Raw genomic sequence first — 25,620 nt, forward strand, 5'->3', positions numbered from 1 at the left:
GAACTTTTGAGCAGAATTATATATATATATGTATATAATTTGTTCTTTATATTTTCTTAGAAACTATAGCGAAGCATTTTCTAGTTTCCTTGTTTTGTTATTTGTTTATTCTGTTTGCCGCCTGAACCGACCTCTGCCTGTGACCACGACTATGTCTCTGGATTACCCCCATTACACCCTTTGTTCCAGTTTGATCAATGCCTGCCTGAATATTCTCATTCATAAACTGCACGTGGATCCTCAACTCTGTTGTCAGCGTCTCAATTTTACAATTATATAACTGTAATGGGATTGGGGTGCTGACAGGAGAGGTGCAGGGTATATTAGCAGAATGATCTGGTAAGCAACAGTCAACACAGGGGCAAACAGATGTATACAGGGAGTCAAAACATAAGGCGAATAGTCAGTACAGGCAACGTAAACAAACAAAACAACAAAGCAAATGTCTAACACGAAAAGGCAAGGAAAATGCGTTGTAATGTTCACAAACAGTATAACAAGACTCAGCAATGAGTGTCAAAGTGAGCAGTATATATGTGTGTGTTCAGTCCATGAGCAGCATCAGCTGTGGAAGTTTAATCAATGGAGACTTGGAGCAGGTGTGTGTTGCATGACTGGAACTTGTAGTCCATATACTAATAGGCTGATCCTGCACAGGCTGGATCGATGGTGACCGTAACAACAATAAAATAAAATAAAATAGAATAAAATAAAGTAAAACAAAATATAATTTATTATAATATAATATAATTTATTATAATATAATATAATTTATTATAATATAATATAATATAATATAATATAATATAATATAATATAATATAATATAATATAATATAATATAATATAATATAATTTATTATAATATAATTTATTGTAATATAATATAATATAATATAATATAATATAATATAATATAATATAATATAATATAATATAAAATAGTATAATATAATATAATATAATATAATATAATATAATATAATATAATATAATATAATATAATATAATTTATTATAATATAATTTATTGTAATATAATATAATATAATATAAAATAATATAATATAATATAATATAATATAAAATAATATAATATAATATAATATAATATAATATAATATAATATAATATAATATAATATAATATAATATAATATAATAAAATATAATATAATATAATAAAATATAATATAATATAATATAATATAATATAATAAAATATAATATAATATAATATAATATAATATAATATAATATAATATAATATAATTTATTGTAATATAATATAATATAATATAATATAATATAATATAATATAATATAATATAATATAATATAATATAATATAATATAATATGTCAATTGATCTCTTAAATTATTGTATAATTTTAATACATATTTAGGGGGAAATTTTTTTGTCTTACACATGAAATCCAATACAACACATTATTATTACTAAATGTTCACACTCACCATGACAGATGACTCCTGCATCTTTCTCATGTCCGCAGCTATCAATCCTCCATCCGCTTGATTTACAGTCTCGCAGCCTTGTATCAGTACTAGAGCACTGCAGATTACTTAGCCATACCGGCCCTGATCCCTGGCCAAAATAATTATCATTTTTTACCTCAATGGCATCTCCACATCCCAGATCTTTACACAGCACTGCAGCATCTGTCAGATCCCAGCCATCACCACACACTGTTCCCCACTGACCACTATAGAAAACCTCCACTCGTCCAGAACACGAGTTATTTCCATTAATGAGCCTGACAGGAGCTGAATCCACATTAATGAACAATAAAACATGTTTAGGATTGTGACAATGACTAGTAATAAACTGGTGCAAAACCAAATTTCACTCAGAAATGGCTAAACATCACAAACAATTAGAAAAAAGCAACACATTAAATTAAATATAACATTTTGCAGACATGAGGGCACAGATCCGATTTAAATCGAATATATTTCCACATATGAATAAGGCCTTAATCTGATTTGAATCCATGTGATTTCTTCCTGCTTATATGTACATGGGCCATATCTGATCTGTGCCACATGGGAGAAAAAAATTGGAATTGAGTCACTTGAACCATGCAGTGTAATAAATGCAGCCTTTGTTACTGGTTTGTTAATAGCTTGCATTGTACATAAAAATAAAGTTACCAACATGTTTAATGTAAAACATAAATAACTGCATATCTATTTTCCTTCATTTCTCTTTTTACTTGCATAAAATATAAAAGACTTACAGTCGCAGATGACCCCAGCGTCCTTCGAATGGTCAGTAGTTTTCGGCTTAAGTGATTCACAGACACTCAGCGAGGACTCATTTCCAACACAGTTTACATTGGACATGTATGTTTGTCCAGTTCCTTGTCCAAAATAAGCATTACTCTTTGCCTGTGCAGCATCTCCACAGCCCATCTCTCTGCACACCACTGCAGCATCTGACAGATCCCAGCCATCATCATACACTGTTGCCCACTGGCTGTGGAGGAAAACCTCCACTCGTCCAGAACAGGAGCCGTCACCACTCGCCAGTCTCATTTTTGCTAGAAAGATTAGAGAGTTATAAGCGGATACTTTTATGGATACATTAACGTAGATAGTTCACCACAACAATGAAAATACAGTTTACTGCTATTCACTGTTTTTTAAACCCCCCAAAATACACTGTAAAAAATATCCGTAAATGTGCAGTTTTCCATATTTGTGATTTATGTTTTAATTTTTCCACGTTTATTAATGCTTTTGAATTGCATTAAGCATCCTTGATCTTTTTTCTCAACAACTTATAACCTTAAAGTGGGAAACAATTACTTTTATGAACATTTTGAATAGTTTAAAGCAGGGGTGCCCAAAGTTTTTCCTATTAAGGGCCAAAAAGCAAACTTGAATGAGAACTGTGGGCCGAATAGACACCAAACCCGATAAATTAAATCTGCCATGGGTTATTTACTAATGTATTCGCTAATATTTAAAAATAACTAGAAGATGCAGTATCATTTTAAACATTTTATAATGAATTTAATACAGTAAAAACATAAACAATCCCAATTATAACACAATGGAGCTCAATGCTGAATTCTTCATTTGCTCCCAGATGTCTTGTGCATTGTCCTCTATCTGTTAAGTGACCGTATTTACATTTCATTTCAGTTTGGCTTTTTTGTAGCTCAGCAATAAATCAAAGAAACAAAAGGCTACGTTAAATTTGAAATGATGATCTCTGTGAAACGCAATCGATCTAACCCTTTCCATCATTCTCCCTCTCTTTTAAGATTGGATGGCGGGCCAAATCAAATGTTAGCATGGGCCAACTTTGGCCTACGAGTCCTACTTCGGGCATCTCTGGTTTAAAGTAATATAGCTCAGCAATAATACAAAGAAACAAAAGGTTATGTTAAATTTTAAATGATGATCTCTGTCAAAAGCATTCGCCCTAACCCTTCCCATCATTCTCCCACTCTTTTAAGATTGGATGGCGGGCAAAATCAAATGTTAGTATAAGGCAACTTTAACCTACCAGTCCTACTTTAGGCATCTCTGGTTTAAAGTAATATAGCTCAGCAATAATACAAAGAAACAAAAGGTTTTTTTTAACTTAAAATGACGATCTCTGTCAAAAGCATTCGCCCTAACCCTTCCCATCTCTCCCATTCCCATTCTCCATCTCTGTTAAGATGGGATGGCGGGCCAAATGAAATGTTAGCATGGGCCAATTTTGGCCGTACTTTGGGCATCTCTGATTTAAAATAATATATTTTGTCTGGGTTGGTGTTGTATATTATGCTACAGAATCCTTGTAATTGTGATTCCTTTTTTATTCATTATTTCTTGTATTAAAATAATTTTCAAAACTACTAAAATGTCAATAAAAGTCACTTCGTTAAATGGTGGAGCAGATTTTTTAACTCAGCAGATATTTTAAAACAATCTGCCAATGGAGTAAGCAAAAAAAAAAAAACTAACTTTTCCTTATTATGATTATTTTTCTTACCCATAAGCAAATTATTTAACTTATAAGGAAAAACTCAGACATTATGTAAGAAGGTCGCTGGTTCGAGCCCCAGCTAGGTCAGTTGATGTTTCTTTTGCATGTTCTCCCAGTGTTGGGTTTCCTCCTGGTGCTCAGTTTTCCCCCACTGTCCAAAAAAATGTGCTATAGGTGAATTAAATTAATAAATTTGTCGTAGTGTATGAGTGTGTGTGTGTATGATAATGAGTGTGTATGGTGTTTGCTAGAACTGGGTTGCCACTGGAAGGTCATCTGCTGTGTAAAACATATGCCAGAATAGTTGGCGGTTCATTTTCCAGTGCTGACCTCTAAAATAGACTAAAGCCGAAGGAAAATGAATGAATGAACATTCCGGATGTCTAGAAAATGCTTCATGACTTATGAATTTTTAGATATTTGGACTAAAAACAAGACAAAAAAATAAAAGAAAAGGATCTTTTGCAGTGAAGTTGTTAGATTTAGGATTAACACAATAACCTTTCAGTAAATTCACCTTAAATAGCATTTAATTTGTGTTGCATGGCTCTATTCTTTGATGCTTTTGCTCCTTTCTATTACAATCCGAGGACGAGCACGAGGAAGACTTTTGTTTTCATTTCATCTAATTTGATCCACACAAGCTAGTGTATAGTCAGTTTTAATATTTTGAACTCTCTCCTTATTTTTGTGCAAGGTGTTTGAACTCACGCTGACAGGTGACTCCAGCATCCCTCTCATGTCCACAGCTGTTTTGTCCCCATCCTTGTGAATCACAGTTTCTCAGAGTCGAGCCAGTGGCACATTTTACACCACTAAGCCATACTGGACCAGATCCCTGTCCAAAATAAGCAGCGCTTTTTGCCTCTATAACACTTCCACAGCCCAGTTCAGAACACACCGCTGCAGCGTCTGACTGATCCCAGTTATCATCACACACCGTTCCCCATTGGCCATCGAAGAAAACCTCCACTCGTCCTGAGCAGGAGTTAGGGCCATTTACTAGCCTAACAAGAACTAATGGACAGACAGAGGAGACGGAAAATAAACATTATGTCATCAAAAAGCAGAAAATAATCTCTGTTATTTGGATAATTTCTTATCGGAAACTTTAAATGGATGGGAAAGAGCAAACATTCCACACACAACAAAAAAATCAATAATAATAACTAAAGTTTTCAACTCTGTGGTGAACTACATTAGGAGATCTTAACAGCCAGACTTTGGCAGTCAACAGCTAGACAATTATCAAAGTCATCTGGTGAAATTGTATTCATATCGTGGATTGAAAAAAATATTGCAATGTTAGATTTTTCCAATATTATGCAGCCCTGATTGACTGTATCTTTAGTATTGCTTTAAATCAGTGACTTACATTGGCAGATGACTGCAGAATCCTTCAAATGCGATAAACCGTACTGTCCTACTCTGTCGAACTTACAGGCAGTGATTGTGGACTCGTTTCCAATGCAGTTCATATTGTCCAGCCATACTGGTCCTCCACCTGGACCAAAATAAGCAGCACCTTTTGCTGCCGCAGCATCTCCGCATCCCACATCTCTACACAGCACTGCGGCATCTGGCAGATTCCAGCCATTATCACACACTGTTCCCCACTGACTGTATCCCCACTGATTATAGTAAATCTCCACTCTTCCAGAGCAGGAGTTCCAGTTATTCGCCAGTCTAAGTTTGCCTGAATAATATCACAATGAGAGCTGTTATCTTTTTTTTTTTTTGCTGCTTAAGGCTTGTCAATAAAATTTCTGCATTATTTACAAACAGAACAGATATCTATGGATAACATTTAAGGCATAATGGGGAGAAATCTATCTGCTGCATCTACTAAAAAGACTCTGTTATACTGTTTATATATATATAAAGTCATGAAAAAATAGGACACCCTATGAAAGCCTGGGTATTTTGTAAGATTTTTTAATGTATTTAATCTCAATTATACCAATACTGAAAGGTTAAAGTAATATAACTAAACAATTAAAACTGAAGAAAATACTTTAAGATCTTCTGTAAATGTAAATCTACAAAAATGCATATTCTAACTGAGGAAAAGTTAGAACACCCTCACCCTCAGGCTTTCCTAATTTCTTCACATCACTGTTTATTAGTGCTGGGCAAACAATAATCACTATTAATCCCATCTAAAATAAAAGTTTCGGTCAGGCATCAAAATATTTATTCCGCTGGCAAATTCTGATTAAATACTGTAGTTTAAATGTAATTAAAAGTATTATAACTTTAAGTCTGAATTTGCAAGGGGTGTGAATAATTTTGCTAATAAATTATTGTGTTTACAATGCATATATAACAGCTTAAGTCATAATTATGAGCCCTCTTTTGAATTTTTTTTATTTCCCAAATGATTTTTATCAGATCAAGAAAAATTTCACAAGTATGTCTGATAATATTTTTTCTTCCGGAAAAAGTCTTATTTGTTTTATTTCAACTACAATAAAAGCAGTTTTAAATTTTTAAACACCATTTTAAGGATAAAATTATTAGCCCCTTCGAGCTTTTTTTTTTTTTTTTGACAGTCTACAGAACAAACCTTCGTTATACAATAACTAATTACTCTAACCTGCCTTTTTAACCTAATTAACCTAGTTAAGCCTTTAAATGTCACTTTAAGCTGTATAGAAGTGTCTTGAAAAATATCTAGTCAAATATTATTTACTGTCATCATTACAAAAATAAAATAAATCAGTTATTAGAAATGAGTTATTAAAACTATTATGTTTAGAAATGTGTTGAAAAAATCTGCTCTCTGTTAAACAGAAGTTGGGGAAAAATTAACAGTGGGCTAATAATTCAGAGGGGCTAATAATTCTGACTTCAACTGTATATATACACTGTGATATAAACAGAACAGGACCCAAATAGGACCCAAATCTCAGTGAATTTTGAGGCCCACCCCAACGTGATGTAGGAGTGCAGTTTTCCCCGCCCACCGAATTGATTGACAATCGCCATATTTCTATAATAACATGTATACACACGTCCACAGAATTTGTTTTGCAAATTAACTGGGATTAAAATATTTGTTCCAACTCTCTGTGATTTTATAAGTTTATAAGTTTTATAAGTTTACAACGTTTAAAAAACCAAGCAGGTTTGTAAGAAAGACACTATCTAAAATCGCATGCTTAATTTGTAACCGCTATAATCACCATGGCTGCATGGTGTCAGTAAAGGCTAATATGTATGTGTGTGTGTGTGTGTGCATTGCAAACGGCATTTGTGTGAGACTCATCATTTCAGAAAGGCTTGATTAAACTTTACCACAAATACATGAAATAAACTTACTTGGTATTTTTGACTAATGACAGTTGTATTTCAGTTTCATCTACACTAAGTCGGTCTCTATCACCGACTGCTGTTTATCTATGTAGCGCATGATGAGCAACAGATATGCATGTGGGGACGGTGGGCAGGGAGAAACAGCTCATTTGCAATTAAACCCCCATGCTAAAAAAACAGCTACAATGTACTCAGACACCAAAATGGGCAGATTCTAAAGGCTGTAATAAATTATATGATGAGTATTTTGAGCTGAAACTTTACAGGCACATTCTGGAGATAACAAAGGCTTATCTTACATCTTGTAAAAGAGGTAAAATAGATGCTCTTAAAAAAAAAGCACTAAACAATTCTTAACATAAAAAGAAAAAGTTTAAAAAGTCTTGTTTTCTCAAAAAATATAGAAATTAACTTATAAAACGAGAAATAAATACTGGCCAGTTGAGCCAGAAAGTCAAAACTTAATTCACAATGAACACAATATTATTTTACTAATCTCATTGGCATATTGCTTTCATAATTGGCATTATAACTGGCATAATTTTAAAGCCATTTAATTTGGATATGTTTATGTTTTTTTTCTAAATCAAGACTTAAATCTGGTCTCTCAGTCAAAAGTTTCATAATTTAAAATTAATTACATATTCTATTATATATTCACTTCTCCATTAATACACCACTTGCCACAAATCCCAAACAGTGTGTGTAATAATAATAAAGGTTTTGTACTCACTCTGACAGGCAACTCCAGCATCCTTCTCATGTCCGCATGAGTTTTGTCCCCATCCATTTAAAACACACTGTCTCAGCGTGGATTCAGAATTAGAACACTGAACATCACTGAGCCACACAGGCCCTGATCCCTGGCCAAAATAAGCCCCCGTCTTTGATCCAGAGACAGAACCACAGCCCATCTCTTTACAAATCACAGCAGCATCTGACAGATCCCAGTTATCACTACACACTGTTCCCCACTGACCATCATTGAGGACCTCCACACGTCCAGAACATGGGTTAGTGCCATTCGCCAGCCTAACAAGGGCTAAAAGAGCAGTGGAAATATATCAATCATTTGTTGGTAACACTTTACTTGAAGGGGTGTTCATCAGACTGTTATGAGCCCTTTTTCATGCATACTTATACCTTATTATTGTGTCTTCTGGAACTGTATTTGTCATTAAAATGTCTCGTTGTGTCATTACTGTCAAATGATTTTTAACAACATCATTAATATTTTATTTTAATGACAAATTCAGCTTGTACTACTGTATTTAATATTATTTTAAAAATATTAATGAGGCCGTTTTAAAATTCATGACACATTTATAATGGCTTTACAATAGCATTATGCCTAGTTTTGTTGTCTGGGTAATGTTAAGTCGTCATGATTAAGACAAAAACAGGTTGTGAAGCATTCATTTATGTCAAGTTGTCATAACAAACAATGTCATCTTTGCATTTAAAATGTCAATAACTGAATGACACTTAATGACAGTTGTAAGCATGCATAAAAATAAACATCCCTTCAAGTAAATACTTATCCAGTTGTTGCATGCAATTAAGTTCAGGTAATATTTGCAACTTACAATTACAGACAACTCCGGCATCCCTTGAATGGGCACAGTAAAACTCTCCCATTATCTTAGATCCACAATTGCTCAATGAGGCCTCATTTCCCGAACAAGTCACACTGCTCAAATATACTATTCCAACACCTTCTCCGAAAAAAGCATTGCTCTTTGCCTCTATAGCATCTCCACATCCCATCTCTCTACACACCACTGCAGCGTCCGACAGACTCCAGCCATCATCGCACACTGTTCCCCATTGAGCGTTTTTGTACTGATCGTAGAAAAAAACCTCCACTCGACCAGAGCAAGAGTTTTTACCATTCATCAGTCTGATTGTTTCACATGTGCTTGGCATGGCTTTGCCTAAAACTTAACATTGGGAGTGTTAGAAAAAGTGCCATAGTCTGTAAATTGGTGCTTGTTTGAGTGTGTTGTTACTTACTCAGAAATGAAATAAGCCACACGGAGCCTGACATAGCTCTTGATTAATTTCCACAAATGAGATGCCTAAAAAGATGGATAAATCAAATTACTGACATTAACCAGATATTAATATTGAGCCGGACATGCAGTTGAAGTCAAAATTATATAATTATTTAATGCTGTTTAACAGAGCAAGGAATTTTTCACAGTATTTGCTATAATATTTTTTCTTCTAGAGAAAGTCTTATTTGTTTTATTTAGGCTAGCATAAAAGCATAAAATAAGATCATACTTTAAAACTACTAATGAAAATTTGATATCTTAATAATAGTAAGCCAGTAGTTAACAGCATGAATTATCACCTAAACTAAAGTGTTTTCAAGTTATTTTAGGATTGTAGTAGTTAAATACTATAATATAATTGAGTCTTTAGTGTCATTTAATTAGGTTTACCTTTTTATAGACTTTCTGGATTCTCATTTTAAATTGTTTTGTATATGTGTACCATACATCCATAGGTAAATGTGGAAATGTATGCAATACAAATCTTTTAAAAAATAGAAATAGATATGAAGTGTATACCTATGATGGCCAGGTCTGCATAAGAGGAAACCCCATAGCCGATCCGAAATAGCTCAAATCAACATCAATAACCAATCAAAGGTAACCAAATGGAACCAAATTCAATAGTACACCAAATCTATCCTAATAGATGATAATTAATACCCTTAAATTAGCCCCACGGCTAATTTACTGTACTGAAGGACAATGGCCAATAAACCAAAGTCTCAAAACAAGCTCAATGGCTAATTAAAAATAAAATTAAAAATCCAAAACTAACCCTATGACCCAATGACCCGAGAAAATCTACCAAGACTAGTACTATGGCTAACAAAAATTATACCAAAACCAGTCACAAGAAATAAAAATCTAGTCCATCTAGTTCAATGGCCAATCAAAAATAAACCTAAACTAGACAAAACAAACAAACAAAATCCCAAAACTAGTCCAATGGCCAATCAAAAACAAACTTAAACTAGGCAAAACAAATAAAATCCCAAGACTAGTCCAATGGCCAATCAAAAATAAACCTAAACCAGACAAAATAAACAAACAAAAACGAAGATTAGTCCAATGGCCAAACAAAAATAAAACAAAACTAGATAAAAAACAAACAAACAAACAAATCCCAGGACTAGACCAAAGGCCAATAAAAAATAAAATATCAAGATTAGTCCAATGGTCAATCAAAAATAAAACTAAACTAGACTAAACAAACAAACACAATCCCAAGACTAGTCCAATGGCCAAACAAAAGTAAATCAAAACTAGACAAAACTAACAAACAAACAAATCTCAAAACAAGTCCAATGGCCAATCAAGAATAAAATATCAAGACTAGTCCAATGGCCAATCAAAAATAAACGTAAACTAGACAAAACAAACAAAACCCCAAGAACAGTCCAATGCCCAAACAAAAGTAAACCTAAACTAGACAAAACAAACAATCCAAATCCCAAATCTAGTCCAATGGCCAATCAAAAATCAAATCATGAGACTAGTCTAATGGCTAATCAAAAATATCCCAAAACTAGATCAATGAAAACAGTAAATTAAAAAATTACAATATACCAAAACAATCACAATGACCTATATTCAGTATATCAACACTCCAAATATGCCACCTCCATAAATGAAATAAATGTATTTTAGTCACTCTGATGCATTATCCTAAATATCAACTTGAAAATCAACATCAACATCAACCATTTCATCCAACTATAAGTTCTTTATTATGTCAAAATAAACTAAATACAATGGAAACACTACTTTACAACCCTGTTTACATCATGCTATCAAATGTTTTCAATTGATCCACATTTGCAAAAAAAAAAAATCACTAATAAAATAGAAAAAAAACTTTTGATATACTCACCTGCACCCTAAAATCCTCAAGCCTGCTCCAATGTTCCTAAATTGGTATGTCCAGTGCCTGATTATGGAAAGTAATATTTAAATATCCCTCCTATGTTGAGGATCCTCCTAATCTTGATTTGGCTCCTCCCACTGACACATTCTTCACAAAGTTGCAGATGCAATTAAATATATCTAACACAAGATAATAACATTAAGAAAACAAAACAAATGAAAAGTTCAATTAAAATCCATACAGTTTATTGATTTAAAGTTTATTACATAACTGAAGCAGACAGGGCAGATGCATACAAGTCATGCATTACACTGATTTGACTACTATTTAAATGGCATCTTAAGTCTTGTCAGTTGATTTGTTTTAGTAAGAAAATAACTTTGCATCCTGTCTCGAATTTGACCACTAATCCCTGCTGACCCTTACCCTAAAGAACCACAATTTCATTCATGCCAATGCAGCATGTTTTCTGTTGACTTGCAGAGAATTTGTTGAATTTTGCATGTGTTGCGCATCAGTGGGAAAATGTGCTCTATTAGTAAAAACACACAATACTGCAATCTAAATTAGATCTGTAAGTTGACTGAATTCAATTAAAACCAATGAGAAATATCTGATTATTATTATACAGTGATGACACTGATCTAGAATACCTGCACTCTGACAGAATGATGCTACTGTAATTTTGACAAATGCTCACATACACAAGACACCACATGAGTAAAGATATTTAAACATAAAACATTCACTTACCCCTACAACTTACTTATTCAGTGTCCTGTCTTCTTTAACCTGCAGGCGAGCTTTATTCAATCACTGAACAATATGGCTTTATATATCCATACTGTTCCTGAGCCTGTCTAAAAAACTCTCTTTAGAGAAAAAAAAACTTTAGTACAAGTGTTATTTCCTTCAATCTTCGAGTTGCAAGCATGAAAAGATGTTGCACAGCGGCAAATATAAACTACAATAGAGATTGTCCAAAATGCATGGTGAGAAAAATGTGCCTTTCAAAATGTACTAGTCCCCTTAAAAGGGACCTTATCAGCTTAATATAAAATAAAGTTAATTCTAGTACCTATGATAAAGTAATTTGTACCCTTAAGGTACTACTGTGCTCCTTCCTGGGTATTTCACACTAATCCGCTACTTTGAATTTTATTCAAACAACATTTGGCTTTTAGAGTGATTTGTTCTGATGAATAAATAATGCAAAGTACTTAGTCTTGCCTTCCCGATTTAAGATACAAATGTTTTACTTTCAGCTTTTCAGTTCATTGCAACATTAAAGTTAGTGCTTAAACGCCAAACTGATTCTCATTTAGATCTAATTTCCTCATTTGGTTTGAATATAATTCACCTATAGTTCAATTTAATTTAAGTTTACTTGTAAAGCCCTTTTTACAATGATTATTGTTTCAACGCAGCTTTACAAAATGTGCACATTACTGCATTACAGTCAAATTAAGTTAGTTACAATCAAATGTAAATTATTTTATATAAATGTAATTACCCTGCATTTTTAGTGCATATAGGTGATGTCTAGGTGTACATGTTTAATGAAGTGTATTTGTCTATAAGTGCATGCTGTCCATGATGTCCACAATGATTAGCATCATTAAAGTCTACTTAGTAGTGAACCATTTGTGAATGACAGCCTAATATAAGATTGTGAATAAAACAATGCAAAACAAATGCATTGGTATGAAGAGAGCATTTATTAAAAATTGTATATCATAAAAAACAATCAAACTCAATCACCTGAGCTATATTACTTAACAGCATTTGTACTGTATGGTTTTACCTTAATATTTTAGTTTCACAAAATCTTTAGTAAGAACTTAAATTAAGCATTAAGCCTATACTAAGCCTATATTTATATTTTCATTGTGCTTTTCGACAATATAAGTCAATTACTTTAATTGCTTGTTTTTGTTTAATAGATTTAATCGCATGCAAAAAAAAATAATTGTATTAAACATATACATGCTGTAAAAAGTTTGACTTTAAAAAAGAAAGCAAAGTCATTGCCTTATAAAGTTAAGTCAATGGGTTTACTGCCTTTTTTAAGTAAAATCAACTCTTTACTTTTTAAGGCAACTGGTTTACTCACTTTTTTAATGTAAAGCAACTACTTGCTTTTTACAGTGTACTTTAGATTTTGAGAGCAATAATTATTAGGTTATCTACCCCTTGAAAGTGTAAGTAATCACTGCATATTTAAAGAGATGTGTTCCTATGTGTGTACAAAACACTGACTCCTTGCTTTTCAAACTCAGACGGGCCTGTTCAGCTAATCATCTCGAGTCTTCATTAATCAGATAATGGCAGAGACTCTGAAAATTATATCTATCCAAATTAGATTCTGTGTGGTATGGAAGCAAGTTTTCACCATTGATTTAAAAAATAAAATATAATCAACTTTTTATCCTACAATCCTGACTTTTTTCACTCCACATGTGAGTTTATATCTCACAACTCTTACATTTTTCCTAGAACTGCATTATAGAAACTTTGTTTTTATTTACAGAATTGTGAAATAATCTAAAACAAAATAGTCTGTTATAAAGTCAGAAGTGCAAGATGTAAACCCGCAAATGTAAGATACTAGTATTTTTTTTTACCTTACAATTGACTTAATGACTCGCAACTGCAATTCTGGGGAAATAGGTCCACTCTACATACTCTTTTCCTGCAATTATGAATATGTATTACACAATTCAGTTTTAGTATGTATCATGCAACTCTAAAAAAAAAAAGTAAAAAATAAAATAAAAAAATGTTGTTAGTTCATATCTGCTCTATAAAACTTTTTTCTTGCAAATATTAAATATATTATTATTTATGAATCAAATTTAAAAAACAGAATTGCACGTTTATATCTGGTCTATATACTATTTTAACATTTTTCTTGAAATTATGATGATATATATTTCACAATTCTGTCTTAATTGTAGAGTTTGTATCATGCAGTATTTAGAAATAAAGACATGTGGGTTTTCGTCTCTGCATGATCTGAAACAAAGAGTGTTGTGTGTTGCTCAGCCTCCCACAGCACTAAATACTTTACCTGATCGATAAACATGGGTGGAAAATACCTCCATGTTCTACATTTTCTCGAACAGACTTGTACTGTAATGTTTGGGAGGTTTTTAGGATGATCATGTGACACTGATCGCTTTGGCCCATTCAGGAGGTTTGCTGTTGTATGGAATGTGGTGAGTTTCAGCTGCTGTTTTTCTTTGTGTGTTTTCCATCACTTCCTCTGCCTTAATGCTAATACCATCAGCTTGACCTGATCCTCTTCCTGCTGACCACACTGGACACTCCAGATCAGGACTCACTGAATAAGGGTTCTCCAAAACTCTAAGCACCCGTTGAACCTGAAAACATTTGGACTATTGTTAATGCTTTGGCATTAAATATACAAAATTTGCTGCATATATATTAAAACCACTGACCTCTGAGAAATCACCCTTTTCAGCTGCATCAATTGCATTCTGGGCAATATAGTTACGCAAAACCACAGCAGGATTGGTGGAGTTCATAAATCGGACCCTTTCTTTTTCTACTGAAGCAGGGTCACTTGCTTGATTACATTCAAAAGCCAGACGTTTCCTAAAGTGGTGAACAGAAAAAACGAGCTCAAAGCACTTGGATGTTTTGTTTAATACTCATATATTAATGAATATTTGAGGAGTTCAGATGCAAAAACCTCTAAAACTTTTTTCATGTTTTTTCATGTTTAGTACTTTCTCTTTTATGACAAAGCATAGGTTATTTTCATTGCCTTTAATGTCAAATAACTGAAAATAAACATAGGGGACTGAGCAAAAAAATGCTCATTTTAGATAAAAAATTGAGATGGCACTTATAATAATAATAATTCATTTTATTTATAAATGGCGCCTTTCTGGACACCCAAGGTCGCCTTACAGTAAGCATCAGCAGACATGCTAAACAACTTAAACATTACTAAAAACAATCATTGACCAGACAAGTTAAAACGCAATAGCAAATATAAAAGAACATAATAAAAACATGATAAAAAAATTGTTAAGTAAAAGCCTGCTTAAAAAGATGGGTCTTTAGACGTGATTTAAAATTGTGAAGACTATCACTGCTCCTAAGATCTACTGGAAGTGAGTTCCATAGCCTAGGAGCCATAGAGCTAAAAGATCTGTCTCCCATTTTGCTCAGTCGAGTGCGAGGTGGTGCCAGGGTGTAGTTGTTGGCTGATCTAAGGGTACGAGAAGGGGTGTAAATATGGAGAAGTTCAGTGAGATATTGAGGAGCGAGATTATGAAGTGCCTTGAAAGTTAGAAGTAATATTTTAAAATCAATTCGATACTTTACTGGAAGCCAATGAAGCTGATAGAGGAGTGGTGTGACGTGCTCGTGAGATGGGGCCCTAGAGATGACACGAGCTGCATGGTTCTGAACCAGTTGGAGTTTATGGAGAAGTTTGGAAGGAAGTCCAGAAAGAAGTGCATTACAGTAGTCAAGACGTGAAGTAACTAATGCGTGGATAAGAATGGCTGTGTTATTAGTTGTGAGAGAAGGGCGAAGACGAGTGATATTACGCAGGTGGAAATATGCAGCACGTGTAATATTTTTAATGTGACCTTCAAATGAGAGTGTGCTATCCAAGATGACACCCAAACTCTTTACCTGCATGGAGGGAAAAATTGTACTGTTATCAAGGTCTATAGTGAAATGATCAGCTTTATCCAAAACACTTTTAGTGCCGATGAGAAGGGCTTCAGCTTAGAAGTTTTTGCACGTAAACTCCTCATTTGCTTATTGATACCTGTATTGTTTGACCCATCTCTGCCAATGTTCTCTCTGCTTGACTTTTAGCTCCGCCTCACTGATCATCAGAAGCTCCCTCAGCCTGCCTATTTTCTCCAGCTGCTTGGTAACCTCTGGCTGATTGGCTACCATGTTGAACATTTCTGGATTTGTCTCCGCCATGGAGAGAATCATCTCCAACTCACTAAGAAATATAGCAGAAAACGAAATATATTAAGAAAACGTTTTAGGTAGTATTAAGTTTCTCCAAAAGAGTAGGACATCTTTTACATAGGAACACAAGGGAAAATGTAAAAAAATATATATATTTTATCTTTATATTTAATGGCAGCATTCATTGACAATCTTTATGTCTAATACTATTAAAAACATTCAGATGGACAAACACAAACTGTATTACATTTGACATTAATATAAGATACAAATTCCAAAATGTTTTTTGGTTAAATTTTACTAAACACCTTCAGTGAGCACTAGGGTAAACACAGGAGTTGAGAAAACAAAATAAATATGTTTTATTCCACTCCAACAATTATTTTGAATCAGTTTCTTTAGTTAAATTATTTGCTTGACACTTCTCTAAGAAAATGAAATTGTTGTTTTGTTTTAATGAGAACCTACTGTATGAACATAAGGTCAACCAAACAGCTTTGATGCCAATTAAAGCATTAAAATAAGTAAATATAATTAGTGGATTATCCAGGAAAAACAATCATGCATTGTCAATATTTACATTCAATGAGGCTTTAGGACCTATAAAGTACTTGTAATCATATATTTTTAATCTTCAGGTTGTCAGTACCTATGTATGGGTCATAATGCTTCATTCTTATGCATCAATGTTTTCAGTCACTAAAACAAACTGCAATGCAAATTCATTCGGTAAACATACCAATTGTCTTGCCTTGATTTTCTTGCAATTTGCTGACAGCATTGAGAGAAGAATGCAGAGTACAAGGACATTAATTGTTTTGAAATGTTGACTAAAAAACAACAGAATCAAACACAGCACAGTCTGTTCATTGCATGTGTTTGCACTATTTCTGGTTACATTTTATTTTTAAACATAATAAAAGTTGTCCGACTTATTATGCTATTCTATAAGCACTTAAAGACATCAACTAGGGTTCAACTAAAATGTTATTAATTTACTTATTCTCAGGGCATCTAAGATGTAGCTGATATCTTTATTCAGTTGAAAACTAAGGGAATTTTTTTGTTATTGTTGAATCTGTAATTCCTGGTTATTCATTAAATCAAAAGCTACTGGCACAAAACAAAAATAAAACACTGATAAAATAAACAAAAAAACATTTAAATACACTGATTTTTTTTAATATTAATAACATTATTACCATTTAGTTACTTGCAAAAACAAAATGCTTTGCTAAATACTGTAATCAATTACTAGGAGCCATGGGTATTTATTGTGTTTTGCCTGTTTTTGTTTTTACTGACTCTGAAAGAAAGTTCCAGTAGACATTATCTTACAATTTACAAAACACCAATGTCCACAGATTTGGCTATTCCCTTTGCCATTACTTAAAAAATACACAGTAATACAATCAGAAACTTACTATAATAATAGAAAAGCATTGCGTTTACTGTTATCATAAAATAAATGTACAAGAATACTGCATAATGAACTGTTACCCTATTTTTTGTTACCCGACAGACACCAAGTGTTGCTCAAGCACTGGGCATGTATTTAATTACATTTACTTCCAGTCTTTTTTAGTTGTACTTGATAAGATTGCAAGAATAATATAAAATGTCTAACAATTTCTTGATCAGGATGGCATTTCGACCTAATTATGAGCCAGGAAAAAAACCTGTTAAATGCTTCATTATCCTGATAGAAAAGCACACAACGTTGTTGATTGCTATGAAGTTTAGACCCTGAGAGGGTGCCGGTCCCCTCACCCGGGCTGCATTGTAGGATGGTTTGCCACCTTTAGTTCCTCCAGCGATGCACACTGATCCACAATCAGTTCCACAACTGAGTCTGTATTGTCTTTCTCTGCAGGATCACCAACAGGGCTGGATATGTCACTGAGCAGACGAAATGTGTTTGTGAAGTCTGCACCTGAAATGAAATCAACATTTAGATTAAACGTTTAGAGGACTCTACAACAACAAGCATTTATTACACTTCACTGAACATGAATTATCCTGTAAAATTGAAGTCAGAATTGAATGATTAGCCTGATTAATAAATAATTTATTATTAAAGTAATAAACTATTAGCCCACTGTTGTTTTTTTATATCTGTTAAACAAAAATAAGATTTTTGCAATGCACTTCTAAACATAATAGTTTTAATAATTCATTCCTGTTAACTGATTTCTTTTATCTGCCATGAAGACAACATAATATTTGACTGGATATTTTATCAGGATGCTAGCATTCAGCTTAAAGTGATCACTGCACTCACATCACAGCGGCTAAAATACACACAAATGCGGTCCAACCTCTGTTTATACAGTTTATTGGCACGACTTGCACAAGTGATGGTCTTTTTGTTGCAACCATTGTATATCCAGTGCTTATAGCTGCTGTGATGTGAGCAGAGCAATCGTCACCTAGTGTCTCATCCAACCGTATGACCGCTGTCAGATGCTCCGCAAGTCTCCTGCATATTCATGCTCTGTGACGGCTGCGAATTAGTGAAAATACCCGACGAGAGTGAATGAAAATGTGTTTTATGCATTATGCAGCTTGCAGCATCAAATTATGTACTCAACATCGGAGAATTACAATGACAAGGAATCAGTACTATGGAAAAAATGAATTTATTTTGATTACTTTTTGTCTTTATTTTTTATTAGAAAAGTGTTTGGACTAACAACAGATTAATCAATCATTTTTTTTTGTATGATACCATAGATTGACCAGGCATACTTCTTCTTTTTTACTGTCCTGCATACTTTTTAGAAGGAACCGCTGACAAGAGGGAAATAGCATATTTTAATAATTTAGTGCGGGGGCCCTTGTTCCAGACTGCTGTCGAATACGAAGTCTAGACATGTCACAAGGAGCATGATGCTTGTAGAAGTTGTGAAATATATTGAAGATGCACTTAATTGTTCAGTTCTGCGGAGAAGGGTTGCAGAAAGAGGAAGTATGTCTGGGGTACAAGAGCCAAAGGACTGCAGAATGACTGATAAGTGACGTTACACCAAAACTCCACCTGTTAATATCAGTTGTGTATATATGCTGGAGTCAGGGAAATGTATGTTAGTTGTGAACCTCCTGAATGTAATTCTTGTATTGCATTGGGGTAATCTAACCCAGAGCTCTGTCATCGAATTATTCATTTGTGTCTAATAAATTTATATTTTTGGCATTTAAGAAAACCCTCTCCAGACTTTTTTTTTTTTTTTATTGAACAGGCATGGAATTGGTTTGATATTCCAACAGTACTCAAAATCAACTGCAAAAATCCTGATCGGAGCATCCCTAATTTTGAATTTTGAAAAACACTATATACAGTATAACTGCAGGTTAACTGCGTTTATATACTGCTAACCCTTTAAACAACTGATTCTAAATGTAAAATAATGATGTGCCCCTTTTGTGAAGCTGCTTTGGAACGATAATTGATGTAAAAAGCGTTTTACAGATGAACTTGAATTGAATTGAGTATCATACAGTCAAACTGAAATATTTCCTTTTAGCTGTACCTGTAATGTGCAAGGTCTTCAACAAATCCGCCACTAGTTCCCCATCCTCTGGTTCTTGTTTTCGCAGTAGACCCAGCTTCTTCCTCATGTTGCCCAGGTAGAAGTCCTCATAAAGGGACATGAACTCATCTAAAATGACACCTGCTTTAATTGACTGGATCTCTGCACCAAGAGCTTCAGCCAAGCGTGCCAGGTTCCAGCGGCAGACATACGGCTGAGCTTCATAAGTATAGCGGCCCTTCTTATCAGAGGCATTGCACACAAACTCAGGGTCAAACCTGCAATTAAAGCAATAGTTCACTCAAAATTTTCCTCTGTTAAACATCTAAACATAGATGGCTTGGCTACAAAAAAAATTACATTTGGGCTGTCAGTGAAAATTTGACAGACAAAGTAACCCATAATTACACAACACATCAATGAATGAATACATATGTGAAGTTTTTTTTATCTAGTCTGTCCAGCCTGTTTAGTATGTCTGTCTAGTCTCTGCATTTGACGACTAGACTTGTCCAAACATCTAGACATCTATTAGACTTGTTTTAAACACTTGCTGGGATTCACTGTAATTTACATTGCAATTTCTGTAGCTCAATAAGAGCTTGACCAACCTGTCCATGAAGCCGAAGGGGCCATAGTCTATAGTGAGCCCCAGGATACTCATGTTGTCTGTGTTGAGAACACCATGGCAAAATCCCACACTTTGCCACAGGGCAACCAGTTTGGCAGTTCTTACAGTCACCTAGTAGGGTCACAGAACAGAGTGCATTTTTTTCACTCCTTTTCATGAGGATTTTAAAAACATCTTCCTTCATAAAGTATTATAAGCCATAAAATATCACCAACCAGCTATAAGAAGAACCAAAACAATTACCAAATTAGCTTTGAAGTTATGATAGCTAATCTTTAATATGCATATGTATTATATATAGAACGTATCCAACATTGTCAATGTAGTCAAATTCATAACATTCTTATAATTATAATTTAATGTCTTCTTCTAATACATACTGATTAACCCTTGCTTTAGAATAATAACAATAGTAGCACAATATATATTATAGTGAAAACCTCTCTGAAGAAGGCAGCATTCCTCTCTTTGCGGTCTAAATGTCCTCTCTGTATTTCAGGGTAGAATGTTTCAATGACATAATCCAGAAGTCCTGCACGAATATCAGGCCGTCCCACACTAGGGCCTTGTCTTCCAGTGAAATCATCCAGAGGGTGGAAGATCTCAAACGAGCCAAATCTGGCGAACAACATAGAAAAATGAAAGTCATCATGAGACTATCTATATTACGCACAGTCAGAACTATTTAAAATACTCAATGAGACTACGAGTGTGGAAGTGTTTAATCATATTCAGAGCCACAAATTGGCTATATATATATATATATATATATCTCGATATATTTAGAAAAGGATGATGCCAGATAAGAATTTTTTAATTTAATTAAGAATTTAAGTAATTTAGAAATTAGAGAAAATTAAGTATTTAATGAAGGGATCAGTCCAAAAATTTTATGAGACATGGCAACCTATGATTACATGTTTTGGGAAAAGGAAGACTCTCTCCTTTAACTGATTTATATAAATAAATCTGTGCAAACAGGTTTAACTGTGATCACCAATATGGTTTAGTTTGATATTTATGTAAAAGACCACTATAAATGTAACAGAATATTGATTTGTATTAACATGTACTGTAGGTAATTATTTATTTGAATTTTTTTTTTTAAGTTTATTTATTTATTTTTTATTAATTTACTATTATTATTATTATATATATAATTTTTTTAATTTTTATTTATTTAATTATTTACTATTATTAACAATATTTTCAATTTTGCTATACTTTTATTTATTCCTGTTGTAATTGTATTTTAATTTTATTTGTTTGCTAATTTATTTCGGCGGCAATGTTCGAAAATGGGGGGAAAGTTACAACTTTAAATGTACAAAATGTTTTGTTAAAGCTTGAGAAAATCATCACAAATAAATGTTAAAAAAAAAAGAAGAATTTAAGTAATTTACAGTAAATATTATAGTGTTTTTGAAAATCAGTAAGGTAAAGAGTATTACACTGTATATTAAATGATAAAGAATGCTTCTGCATTCTGTAGTAATAACTATAGTAAACTGACAAACTGTAATAAATACAGTAGCATACTTTAGTTTTTACTACACAATATAGTACACTATACTTACTGTATTTTATATAGTTTACATACGAGTAGCATCTAAAATTAAAGAAAAAGAGGTATAATGGGAGATTTAAAGCAACACGCTGCAAAACGCTTGAACAAAATATTACAGTTTAATGGATTTTTCAGGATTTTAGGAATTGTTTCACTTTTATAACTTGGCATTGTGTCCAAGCCATGAGTCTCAAACTCAGTTTCTGGAGGGTACTTATTATTTTTAGAGTTTTCAGTGTAAACTCACCACTTACACTATTTATACTACAAAATTGCGTAAAGTAGTGCATAAGAATGAAATTTGGGACGCACCTAGAGTCTCGAACACCTTGATTACTTGATTTAGGGCTGGAGTGAAACTGAGCAGAGCTACGGCCCTCCAGGAATCGAGTTTGAGACCCATGCAGTAGTGTTGTGAGATTAGTAAACAGAGTTCTCAACCTGATGAAGGTGGGTGCGATTCTGAGCACCACCGAGCACCTCTCTGGTTTGAGATTGCCACTGTAAAACTCATCCCTCTGGACATAAAGGTCAGAGGTCACTAGAGATCCTGCTCGGGTTGTGGGAATTCCCAAAGCAAACATGGCCTCGCTGCACAGGAACTCCCGAATGCTGGAGCGCAGCACTTTACGTCCATCAGACAGCCTAAAATATAGATATTCAAGCTTTTAAGGCATTTATTGCACTTACTAATTTTTTTTAAGGTAAGTGGCTGCAAACACTTTATATGGGCTGAATTTAAACAAATTAAAGGTAGTAATGTTCAACTTCATTTGTTTGTATAAATTCAGCCCATATAAAATGCTTGCAACTTACCTTAAAAATGTAGTAAATGCAATTAATCATTTTTTTCAGTGCACATGTGTCATTATGGCTGTAAGGGTTTTATAACTGATGGAATGTTATTCTTGAATGAGAAATTTAATGCATCTATTGTTGGGTTAAGAGCGGATTAGTGCTCATTATTCAGCAAGAAAAAGGGATTTCCTTGAGTTAGACCACAATCCAGCCATTGTGAGACTGAAAATCCATACAGCATGTTTCTAAGAATTCTTTTGCTGTGAAATGGAGTTCAAAAACAAATCATTTTATTACCTAAGGATAAAAAATGAAATTAATAAAATGTCAAATAAAATATCTAATGAACATTTAAACATTAGCAAGTTTTAATATTCAAAATGCAATTGTTTCATTATAGCCTATACATTTTTCTGTTAATACACTAATCAATCTAAATATACAGCTCTTACTTGCATTTCTTTAGTAAATATAGCCTATTTAAAATGTAAGTATGAATAAATGACTGTAAATTATAATTATTTAAAGAAACTGAATGTTTGCTAAAGGATCATGTGACATGAGAACCACACAGAAAACTGTCATTTTTTTTAGCTTGCTATATATATTGCTAATTAAATATCACCCCTTTTAATAACATTTTTGATCAGAAATAAGACTTGGTAAGCAAAAAACATGATCAAATCTTAATATTTGCAAATTTCTACTGTGCAAAATTGCATGCAATGTGAGGCATAAGCAACTCTCAAAGAATAAAGCGTCAGTCCAGCACCTTTAACCTGAGTTTCCCGCTTCTTTATTAAATATAGCCTATTTAAAGTTTAAGTATAAACAAATTACTACAAAAAAATAAGTACTTTAAAGTTTATGGAATGTTTACCGAAGGAACATGTGATCTACGAATATCTCAAAGAAAATGTATTTTTAACTTGCTATATGGTCATTTAGACCTATTTTAATAATGTTTTGATCACAAATAAGACTTGATAAGCAGAAATCGTGATCAAATCTTAATGCTACCATACTTTAACTGTACAAAATTGCTTGCAAAGTGAAGCCAAAGTAATTACCTAGAATAAGGGGTCAGTCCAGCGCCTTTAACCTGAATTTCCCACCGACCACAAGGACTTGTTCTGTTCGGATCAGTAGTTTGCTCAGCCCCGACCTCCACCTCCACTTCCCCCAAATAACACACAGCCCCATCCCCCAGTTGTCCTGCGAACTGACCGAACTGGTGTCCACAATAGCAGTGTGCAGCGGGCTCAGACCCCTGTATCAGCCGAGACCCACTCAGATATTCTGCCGCATGTGGGTCCTGTAAAACATCTTCCACCTTCAATCCCAGTAAAGCAAGAGCCGGTCCCGACAAGGCAACAATTGTTGGTTTGATCAGCGCCTGTGGCTTTACTAGAGAAAAACATGCTGCTTTTACCGTCCTTGAGCCCGGTTCTAGAGATGAATCCACTGGCAGTGCTTTTAAAGCAACGTTATTGAACTTCAGTCTTTCCAGAGGAGTTAAACTTTGGTCCATTCTGAGACTAATGAGAGCTGCAGCTGCCCTGCTCAACAATAACATAATCCTGTAGAAGATTAATGACTCAACACTGAGCACACAGTAGGCTACACACATCCATCATATCTATCTATCTATCTGTCTGTCTGTCAATCTATCTATCTATCTATCTATCTATCTATCTATCTATCTATCTATCTATCTATCTATCTATCTATCTATCTATCTATCTATCTATCTATCTATCTATCTATCTATCTATCTATCTATCTATCTATCTATCTATCTATCTATCCGTCTATCCATCTATCTGTCTATATATCTATCTATCTGTCTGTCTGTCTGTCTGTCTGTCTGTCCGTCTGTCTGTCCGTCTGTCCGTCCGTCATTTATATGTATGTCTGTCCATCCATCCATCCATCCATCCATCCATCCATCCATCCATCCATCCATCCATCCATCCATCCATCCATCCATCTATCTATCTATCTATCTATCTATCTATCTATCTATCTATCTATCTATCTATCTATCTATCTATCTATCTATCTATCTTATCTGTCTATATATCTAATAAATGTTCCATCAATAGTCATCTAATCATCTGAGGGACCTAATCAAAGTTGCTTGCAGCTTGAGGTGGATGTAATCCTCTTTGTGCCTCAGGTCATTAAACAGGCAGACAGCAGTGACTCTCCCGGATGATTCATCACTTGCTGGTAATTGCAGTAGGGGTTGTGATGAAGAAATATAGACTCTCATAAATAAGCTTGTTTGATATTCCAGATTGAGGTTCGGCCAGCTAACTTTGGGAAATCAAAACATAAATCAGATGTCTATTCATTTTAGAAAGCAATAAAGCATAGCGCTCCGCCACGCCAGCCAGGAAACCAGATGGAGCTGCGCATAGTAAATACAAAATTGGATTGTGTCTAGTTAATAGCAGTTGGCATGCACATTTTTAGAAATGGCACATTGCAGTTAAAGAGATAGTTCAGCCCCCCCCCCAAAAAAAGTGCTATTAATAATAATGCTATTTAATCCTCAGGACACCCAACATAGGTATCCTTTTTCTTCAATAGCACAATACAAATGTTTTTGCTAAAAATGTGGTCTGTGGTGATTCATAAAATGCAAGACAACCAACAATTACAGAAAACAAACAAACAAAAAACAACACAGTCGTCACAGTCAACTGTAGAAGAGTCCTGTCACATAAATTATGCATGCACAGTTTTATTATTGTTTTGGCTGTATTTGTTTTTATTTTCAACTTTCAAAGTGACAGTAGCCACATTTTATGTCTCATAAATATATAATAAACATATTTTATTACCTTGTTTGTTTTAGAACATTACATGAAATGGTTTCAGAAT

At 33.7% G+C, this 25,620-nt stretch overlaps 2 protein-coding genes across 2 annotated transcripts in view; both read right to left on the reverse strand.

Annotated features, from left to right (window-relative positions):
* si:dkey-14d8.20 overlaps positions 1–13,151 on the reverse strand; it is a 29,282-nt gene extending 16,131 nt beyond the window's left edge. The window contains exons 1-8 of the mRNA XM_088649899.1: positions 11,247–13,151; positions 9,330–9,394; positions 8,903–9,256; positions 8,050–8,358; positions 5,377–5,697; positions 4,713–5,018; positions 2,257–2,559; positions 1,475–1,783 (exon numbers count right to left, since the gene is read on the reverse strand). Of these exons, the coding sequence (XP_088506025.1) occupies positions 1,475–1,783; positions 2,257–2,559; positions 4,713–5,018; positions 5,377–5,697; positions 8,050–8,358; positions 8,903–9,256; positions 9,330–9,363 (1,936 nt within the window). The 5' untranslated portion in view covers positions 9,364–9,394; positions 11,247–13,151. The remainder of the gene's footprint in view (positions 1–1,474; positions 1,784–2,256; positions 2,560–4,712; positions 5,019–5,376; positions 5,698–8,049; positions 8,359–8,902; positions 9,257–9,329; positions 9,395–11,246) is intronic.
* selenoo2 (selenoprotein O2) lies at positions 12,940–24,407 on the reverse strand. Its single transcript, NM_001348085.2, is given in 9 exon segments — positions 12,940–14,623; positions 14,702–14,858; positions 16,051–16,236; positions 17,976–18,138; positions 19,736–20,013; positions 20,347–20,477; positions 20,807–20,984; positions 22,375–22,578; positions 23,802–24,407. Coding segments are annotated over 9 exon segments (2,088 nt in total). The 5' UTR covers positions 24,362–24,407; the 3' UTR covers positions 12,940–14,392.
* Between the last annotated feature and the right edge of the window lie 1,213 nt (positions 24,408–25,620).

Source organism: Danio rerio, chromosome 4 (assembly GCF_052040795.2).
Source record: "Danio rerio strain M-AB ecotype USA chromosome 4, GRCz13ab, whole genome shotgun sequence".
Lineage (NCBI taxonomy): Eukaryota > Metazoa > Chordata > Actinopteri > Cypriniformes > Danionidae > Danio > Danio rerio.